Source organism: Cupressus sempervirens, chromosome 6 (genome assembly GCF_028749045.1).
Source record: "Cupressus sempervirens isolate cs-2001-9-10 chromosome 6, ASM2874904v1, whole genome shotgun sequence".
NCBI classification, from domain to species: Eukaryota; Viridiplantae; Streptophyta; class Pinopsida; order Cupressales; family Cupressaceae; genus Cupressus; species Cupressus sempervirens.
The window spans coordinates 425,038,194-425,048,183 of NC_143123.1; the positions used below are offsets into that span (position 1 = coordinate 425,038,194).

Below are 9,990 nucleotides of genomic sequence, written 5' to 3' on the forward strand. Positions count from 1 at the left end.
GCTGCCCAAGAGTTCAATAGTAATAATTTCTTTGAATGGTGAAAGGGTTGAAGCTGACAAAATTACTCATTAAATTGGCTAGTAACGTTTAATCTTTGAAGTTTATCTATAAGGCAATAAGCATTAATTTGTTTCTGTAGGACTATGTTAAGCGACAAACACGATTCATCTCCAGAAAACCAGCAAAAATTATAATATCCACAATGGATGCTGCTGCAAGATTAATGGGTTTCAAGGTTCAGACACGAAATTATAAGGTAAAACTTTTTATGAGGACTGTAGAGAAGGTACATTGATAGTAGAGATTATAAAAGTGCTTGGTTACAAGATTGAATGCAAATCGTATGGTTATTGATCATTATATTAATTTTAAATTGATTGACTTGTCTCTTTGCATTATGGTAGAAATTGAAATTTGGATTTGAAGTGTATAAATTTGGAAAAAAGGGAAAAATGAAAAAACTTAGAATGGCCAACATTCAGTGCATTTTTTGTGACAGATTATTATTGTTATTCTGAACAAACATAAAGTGAAGGAAACAGTGTTTATGAATGCAACGGTTTTTGAAAGGACCATGTTTTTGTTTAATGACAATAGAGAGGTGTCTTTCAATGGAAGTTCTTTTGCGTTAATATTTATGTGCCTAATCCATACTGGATAGCGTACTTCCACTGATGACCGCATCTATATTAAAACAACTTCAAAATAATGTTGTTTCATGGACAAAGAAGCTGCAGTTTCACTTCAAATAAGATTTCATTACAAATTCATTGTTGTGTCACGTTAATCTGTATTTATAAGCTGTATGAAATGATTAAAAAAGCTGAATGATTTTTGAAGTTTCAGTTTGCTGTTTTATTTTTTGTTGGTGCTTTGTAGATGAGACTTGAGGGACTTACTACAAACAAGACTGGACAACTTGTAGTTGCAATAGAGGTAACCTTAAATTCTCTTTTGGCTTTTATTCTTGCATACATTCCTTGGTTTACATTTTGGTGGATGTTTATGTTCATTGTTTAATAGGTTTTTGAGGTTGCTCCTTCCGTTTTCATGATTGAAGTACGGAAGGCTGTCGGTGAAACTTTAGAATATCACAAGGTGCGCCTAGCTTGATGTCTGACTTGCTCTGTTTTCCACCCTTAAATGTTATTTTATTTTACATGTTGTATCCTTTGCTATTAATACCTGTCTTTCTTTATATACATATTATGTAGTTCTACAAAACATTCCGTGGTCGTTTGGAGGACATCCTTTGGAAGCCAATGCATGAGGCAGATAAATCACAACTGAGACGAACAGAAAACCAGTGAAATTTTACTAGCACTTGGGGTTTATCAACAGGCACCTAAATTGCAGGAACACATTTGTATATAGATCTTCCATCTATTTATCAGCATCGTCCTATATGATCATTGAGTGATCACCTCATTGCTTTTGTAATAATGTATGTGGAATCAGGTTAAGCATGGTATGTGGGTTTTATGTTTGGAAGTCATATTACTTGAAATGCAAATTACATATGATAGCTACTATTATTCTAGTGTTACCTCCTTGTGTAAAACTTAATTCCCTAGACATACTGTGCACTGGACAAGTAGCTTCAAATGTTACATCCTGCACTCTCGATGGAGTAAATATGCTGTAAAAATTAAGAGAACAGCCATGCTAAACTCGCCACCCACTGGGCAGGGTGGTTTTGGAATATAATTTTCGGAGTTCTCATCTGATAGCTACTTATTTTTTAATGAATGGTTGATCCTTATGTTGGGGGTAAAAGAGTTTTGTTATATATCAAAAGTGAAAATATGTCAATCTTGAATCAATGCTCAATTATATGTTTATAGCCTCACAAAAAATCTTCCAAACAAATCTATTAGTTATTCTTTTGACTCAAAGAATTGAAATCAATCAGACAATTATGATAGACTAGGTACCCATCACATATTTTACTGAAATATCCCCTTTTAGTATATTCGGTACTCTCAAATTTTACCCTAAAACCACAATTCAAATTCAAATTAAGAAACATAATACATTTAGAAGTATAAATTAACCAATTGATATGCCCTTTACAAGAGAGATGTTGATCTAGGTCATGTACACAATATTAGTCTCTAAAGTTTAAGCGACATTTAAATAGTAAACCATGATAACATCTATTTTTTCTAAGCATCTATAGGTATCATGATATCGCATAAACATTGTTCATGTTAAGTTTCTAAGGATCTGCTACAAATGTACTAAGCATTACCATAATATTTGGTATGTGTGTTCCAAATGATAACGATCTCTTATTTATAATGAGAAAAATGATAAGAAAAGACATAACCCATCATAGGACATGTTTATTTGTTAATTTGATAATTAATATAATAACAAAAATAATCAGAGTTATATATATTAATTTCTCTCATGTAATAAACTTACATCTCATATATAATTATATATATCTACAATTTTATCCAATTGAAGCTACCAAACATCAACACTCCCTCTTAGCTAGGGAGGATAAATACAAGACAAATATTACACCACTGACAATCTTTAGGAATGACACATTAAGGAAATATTTGATTAGAAGATTTCCACTAATTTGATATGACATTTGATATCGTTGAGTATTGGCCTTCAAAATATCAACATATGATATTCAACAAATACTCTGAGTAATGGTCTTTAGAATATCAACACTTGATATTCACCATGTACTCAATAAGGTAATGGTCTGCAAAACATCAACATATGATATTCACCATTTTAATATCACAATTGAGTATTGGTCTTCAGAATAACAACATATGATATTCACCAGATACTCTTTGAGTAATGGCCTCTAGAATGAGATGCAAGATATTCACCAAGTATTATTAGTAATGTGTTCCAGAACATCAAGTTGTATAGTATTCATCACGTACTCTGTTAATGGCCTCTAGAACATCAATTTGTATAAGATTCACCAAATACTCAAAAATGTTTATAAGGTATGCACACACATTCTCGTAATGTTTACCATATAAACATCCACCATACAAAGTATAATCCATCATGACCTACATAGACATCATAAGATATCCATCATAATAGAAAATTAAGTTATTGTAAGATCGTCACTTTTCAATATTTTGCAAATACAAGTGACATCATTTGGAAGTCGTCACTTCCTCATGATGTACACAAAGGGTAGGCCCATTAAAATCACAGTCACGAGGTATATTCATTAATCAGTCCTTTTGATTACTACAATTTATTGATCACTTAAGAATCCATCTCAACATAGTTTACTCCCTGTGAGTCAATATGATCAAGATTATCAAAGGTTGATTGAATCACATCCTCTATCCGCTCTTTCAAATTGAAGTGTCAGACTCCCTCTAAACATCAATCTTTTGAGCTCCTTTATCAAAGTTGCCTTTGATGAAGTGTCATACTCCCTTTGAAGCTTATATGATCAAGATCTTCAAAGATCAACTAAAACATATCCTCTATTCGCTCCTTTACGCAAATGTTTAAGACTCCTTCTAAATCTGATATCAATCTCCATTTTCCTTCAATAACATTCTCGAAGGAAGAGACTGCGACACATAGCTCTTATAATACACATAGAAAGAAAAATAAGAAAGATTTACAATATTAGGAATGTAATACTTAGAAATTGTGCTAAAAAATACTTATATTATGTAGTCAACAAATAATGCCCTTCAAACAATACTTGATCCTCTTTAGCACCTAATAAATTAATGCTCCAACCTCCAAGCTTGTAGATACATGATTAATTACATTCTTTATATCTTCCTCATAAATACCACCTATACTAATATAATATAAGGTAAAAAAATTCTCCAATCTATATTCACTTATCTTTATAATGAAATAGACAAATACTTACCTTGTAATGTTACCTTGTATATTATTATTGTTCAAAATATTTTTGATGTCGTCTTTGGTATGGTGTATTCCATAGCTTATGGTCTTCATTGGCACTGTATTAATCCATAAATAATGGGTTGGGAAAATAGGGGTTCAACGATCAATAAATAAATTTAAAGTGGGCTCTCCTTACCGCCATGGTGCATGTGGTGACTAATGGGGTAAATTGTGAAAAATCAAACTATTGCAGTCACTGATTATTAATCTCCTATCACAAATGATTATTAAACTGCTGAAAATAAATTCCCAGCTAATATCGAAGAATAACACAACTGCAACTTCACTTATAAAATAGGGAAAGAAATGCGCAACACAATGAACACAATATTTTCGGACAAATTGTCCCTGGAAAAACCCCTAAGGGAAAACCAGTTCTACATATGAGGAATTATATTAAACTTCAGCAAATCAAGAGATACAAAATTCTTTGTCTCTCACTGGCAGAACTCCGACAACCTCCTAATTTCTCCCGCTGATATTCCCCACTGCTATCCCCACGCTAACACTGCGCCCTTGCTAACACTGCAAGACTGTTTGCTAACACTGCAAACTGCTTCACAAAAGCTTCTTTCTGTGCCCTTGCTAACACTGCAAGACTGTTTGCTAACACTGCAAACTGCTTCACCAAAGCTTCTCCACATCCAAATGACCCAATGACCCCTTTCTATACTACTCCTGTTGGTAAACCAACGACCGAGATTAAATCTAACCAACGGCTGAGATTAAGACAACTCGACAGCCAATAATAGAATTGGTTGCAAAGTGTCCAAAAGGAATCACTAAAATTAGTAAATAATAATCATTTACTAATTTTTGGCAAGTGGACAAACAGCTGTCCAAACCACCCATAAATACAACCACTATTCATAGATAAGGACGAACAGCTGTCCAAGCTACCCATAAATAGTGCTGCTATTTCCGGGTCAGAAATAACAGTTGTCCAACTAACAATAATTAACACTCCCTCTTAGCGAGGAAGTTGTTCTGCATGACACCCATCTTATCTCTGAAGAAGATAAATTTGGCCTTTCCCAAAGCCTTCGTCAAAATGTCTGCTACCTGCTCATCTGTAGGTATGTATTGTAGTCGAACAACTTTCTTCAATCTGCACACGTGGGGTCTCTTTGCTATGTGCTACAAAGCCTTCTGGTTGTTCTATGTATACCTCCTCCTTCAACTCACCATTGAGGAATGCTGTCTTGACATCCATTTGATGGATTTGCCATCCCATCTGTGCTGCAAGTGAGATTACAGCTCGTATAGAAGTATACCTGGCAACTGGAGCAAATGTCTCCTCATAGTCTATTCCCTCCTTCTGAGAGAACCCCTTTGCCACAAACCTAGCCTTGTATTTCTCGATGCTACCATCTACATCGTGCTTTATCTTATAGATCCAGCGTGATCCAACTACAACCCTATCTGTTGGTCTAGGTACTACCTCCCACACATCATTCTGCATTATTGAAGAATATTCCTCAACCATAGCATCTCGCCATACCTGATGTTCTGCAGCTTCCTGATAGCTAGAAGGCTCACTATCTACCAACTGACTAACTAATGCCACATAGTCATTGAACTTGGTTGGTTGTCTTCGTTGTCTAGTACTCTTCCTAGGAGCTCCCACAAACTCCTGAGTATCCCTTTGTGTATCTGGAACCACATGGTTCCTGCTGCCAACTGTAGAGGATGAAATGTCAACCTCTAAGTCTTCCAGATGCATTTCCTGTTGCACCTGTTGCTCCATACTCTGTGAATCTTCACTAACTGAGTCTACACTCGTACTGGTAACTGTACTTGAGCTTTGATGCCCTTGACTTGGTCTTGGAGCTTCTGTTGGCTGCTCACTCTGATCATCTGCTGGCAAATCTCTGGATCTCTTGAATGCCTTGTCCTCCATGAACTTGACATCCCGTCTCACAATAACTCTTTTAGTCCCCGGAATGAAAATCTTGTATGCCTTTGAGGTCTCATTGTACCCAACAAAGTACCCCCTCTCTGCAGTCTGATCTAACTTTGTACGTGTATCTCTAGGAATATGACAATATGCCAAACTCCTGAATATCCTGAAGTGACTAACATCTGGCTTCTTCCCTGTGAAAGCCTCCTTTGGTGTCATCTTCCCTAGCACCTTGTGTGGAACTCTATTCTGAATGTCGACTGTTGTATTACACGCCTCTGCCCATAAGTAACGGGGCATGTCCTGGTCATGTAGCATAGCTCTTGCTGCCTCCGATATAGAACGGTTCTTCCTCTCAGCAACTCCATTCTGCTGTGGATTGTAAGGAACAATCCATTCTCTCTTGATTCCTTCTCTAATGCAGAACTCCTGGAAGACATTTCCTTTGTATCGCCTCCATTGTCTGACCGAAGAACCTTTATCTTCTTTCCTGTCGAGTTCTCCACAAGAGCCTTGAACTCTTGGAATCGACTGAAAACCTCCTCTTTAGTCTTTAAGAAGTATATCCAGGTCTTTCTAGAGAAGTCATCAATAAAAGTAACATAGTACTCATATCCTCTAAGAGATTTCGTTGACATTGGTCCACAAACATCTGAATGTACTAGATCAAGAACACCCTTAGATTTGGTGTCACTCCTTGGAAAAGATGCTTTCGCAAACTTCCCCAACACACATCCCTTACATATATCGTCATGCTCTGTGCTCACCTCTGGAACACCTGTCACGGTCTCACGAAGCAATCTAAGTGCTCCATGATGAATATGGCCCAACCTCCTATGCCATAGCTCTCCAAGATCTCTAGGATTATTGTTGCTCATAAGTGTCTTAGGAGTATCAAACTGCAATCTATAAAGGCGACCACTCCTAACTCCAATAGTTATGGGTGATTTCCAATCCTTGTGCTTAATCAACACATGTGTCCCTCTAAAGAGTACATTATACCCCCTATCCTGAAGAACAGATACAGAAATCAAATTCATACCTAAGCCCGGCACATATAACACATCATAAAGAGGAATTATCTTTCCATTCTCCCTCTGAAACTGAACAGTCCCTTTCCCAACAGGGTTGAGTTTGGACAAGTTTCCCATAGAAATCTGGATGTTGGTGTCCTCCTCCTTGTAACTGGAGAAGTACTCTCTAACTCCTGCCATATGAAATGTCGCCCCACTATCTATATACCAAACACACTGTGAGGTTGAGCTAACCATACAAGCTATGAGTGCAAACTCATCTTCCATTCTGCTGGAGAGTTCTTCTGCACTTGCTGAAGCTGCCACTTGCTTCTTACCCTTTTTCCTCTCTGGGCAATCACTGACATAGTGGCCAAACTCGTGACATCCAAAGCACTTGACCTTAGAAAGGTCCTTCTTCTTCTTTTCACTTTGTGAATTTGATCATTTGCTAGATCCCTTCTTTGCTTTCCCTTTACCCGCTAGGGCAACGTTCTCTTGTTCCACCTCATTTTTCTGACTCTTGTTGGCCCCATTGATAAGACTTAGTCTAAACTCCTCCTGAGTGAAATCAGTCCATAGTCGATCCCAACTCGGTAAAGTATCTCGTCCACTGACAACTTGAACAAAGACACTCCATTGTTTAGTAAACCCATTTAGGGCTATTCTCACTAGCTCATCATCACTAGGGCTATCTCCAACAGCTGCTAACTCATCCTTGACAAGTCTGAGCCTGGTGAGGTAACTTGTGACGTCTTCTCCCTAATTCATCCGGGTATTCTTTAGCTTCTCTCTGAGAATCAACTTCCTGTTAATGGTAGCATTCTGGTACAGATTTAGAATGGTGTCCCACATCTTCTTTGCTGTATCTAGCTCCGAGATATGTGGAACAATATGATCCTTGACACCATCAAGGATAATCCTCCTCGCTTTGGCATCGTCCTTCCTATATGCTGCAAGCTGTGTTGCATCCGTTGGTATAGGTACACCACTGGTAGCATAATCCTTGATACCATTCTCTTCCAACAATAAAGAAATTCTGGCCTTCCAGACACCAAAATTTGAAGCACCATCCAATCTATCCTGATCTCTCAAACCAGCTGAAGCCATCTCAAGGGTTTAAAGCAATAATAAATCTAAAGAGATCAAAATTTCTTTCCCAGGGCAAAACTCTTCTACCCTTAACAATGCTCTGATACCATATGAAAAATCAAACTATTGCAGTCACTGATTATTAATCTCCTATCACAAATGATTATTAAACTGCTGAAAATAAATTCCCAGCTAATATCGAAGAATAACACAACTGCAACTTCACTTATAAAATACGGAAAGAAATGCGCAACACAATGAACACAATATTTTCGGACAAACTGTCCCTGGAAAAACCCCTAAGGGAAAACCAGTTCTACAGATGAGAAATTATATTAAACTTCAGCAAATCAAAAGTACAAAATTCTTTGCCTCTCACTGGCAGAACTCCGACAACCTCCTAATTTCTCTCGCTGATATTTCCCACTGCTATCCCCACGCTAACACTATGCCCTTGCTAACACTGCAAGACTGTTTGCTAACACTGCAAACTGCTTCACAAAAGCTTCTTTCTGTGCCCTTGCTAACACTGCAAGACTGTTTGCTAAAACTGCAAACTACTTCACCAAAGCTTCTCCACATCCAAATGACCCAATGACCCCTTTCTATACTACTCCTGTTGGTAAACCAATGACCGAGATTAAATCTAACCAACGGCTGAGATTAAGACAACTCGACAGCCAATAATAGAATTGGTTGCAAAGTGTCCAAAAGGAATCACTAAAATTAGTAAATAATAACCATTTACTAATTTTTGGCAAGTGGACAAACAGCTGTCCAAACCACCCATAAATACAACCGCTATTCATAGATAAGGACGAACAGCTGTCCAAGCTACCCATAAATAGTGCTGCTATTTCCGGGTCAGAAATAACAGCTGTCCAACTAACAATAATTAACATAAATCTTTCCAAACTCGTTTTCTTCTGCACTCCCCAAGCTTCCCCTGTCTTCAATAATAGCAACTCGCTATAGCATGGGGTCAAACTATTTCATTAATGTTTGCACCTGTCTTTTATTGTGCAACATATCATTCATTTTTAATTTCACTCTTCTCCGACTTCTTCCATTTTTCAACGCAAAGCCAAGTGACCCAACACCTTCAATTCTTACGATATTTGTGTTTGCATGACTTTATTCCTCGAGGGACTTTTGTTTGCATGTGGCGGGACCCTTGTCTTACGTGGTAGACAATCTAATATTTATTTGTCACATTCTTCTCCTTTTACTGCCCCCTATGTGTTTGTAGTTACAACTCGCACTTGTCATTAGATGTTTTTGAAACAAGAAATTTACTTTTGTATCAAAGGGCCCATAGTTTACTATGCACTCCCAAAGGCGTGGATCGTAGCACAGGTAGATAATTGCATATAGTTCGCAAAACTTGAGTTACAATTAATATGTCTAGTTACATCTCTTTAAGCAAAACCATATCCAAGAAAACTGAAGAGACACATACAAAATCCATAATGGTGGTTGTTTCTCATCCTATCAACGAGAAATACGAAATTGTCCAAGAAAACATATCGTGTCCTCCATAATAGGAACAATGATGGCCAAAATGAAGCAATGAAACCAAGTCATTAATAACACATCAATAACAAAGAAGACTAATAGGGAAGGTGTAGAAGGAAATGGACCCGATTCAAACCCCTCTTCAACAGACGTAAGTGAAGCCAATTCGTACTCTGAAATATATATCCAATTGACTCGTGTTGAGATTGATCTTCAAAAATTATATATCAAATTGTTTGAATATCATTGTAAGCAACTGAGATTGCAGAATGTATATTAGATTGTTACTAGTATAACTATTAACGAGCATTATGGGTATTTGTCTGAGTCTCGACAATCTGATATATATCTCCGTATGTATTTATATTTCTCGACCATCTTATATCTAAGATGTACCAATCTCCAATGTTATTTTTGACCTTGTTATATGCTTTATCGACCTCTGCATTTGTATTGACCAATACAGTTAAATCTATTTGAATTATTGTGGTTTGAAGGCCTCTTTATCTCTTTGTATCATTTGTAGTGGTCTAAGAACTACTGGG

General features: G+C 37.0%; 1 protein-coding gene across 3 annotated transcripts in view; it reads left to right on the forward strand.

Annotated features, from left to right (window-relative positions):
- LOC149552863 (CBL-interacting serine/threonine-protein kinase 24-like) overlaps positions 1-1,777 on the forward strand; it is a 127,596-nt gene extending 125,819 nt beyond the window's left edge. For all 3 annotated transcript variants that reach the window (XM_089788392.1, XM_089788394.1, XM_089788393.1), the window contains 4 exons: positions 141-257; positions 881-937; positions 1,025-1,099; positions 1,216-1,777. In XM_089788392.1, the coding sequence (XP_089644518.1) occupies positions 141-257; positions 881-937; positions 1,025-1,099; positions 1,216-1,311 (345 nt within the window). In that variant the 3' untranslated portion in view covers positions 1,312-1,777. The remainder of the gene's footprint in view (positions 1-140; positions 258-880; positions 938-1,024; positions 1,100-1,215) is intronic.
- Positions 1,778-9,990: the final 8,213 nt, after the last annotated feature.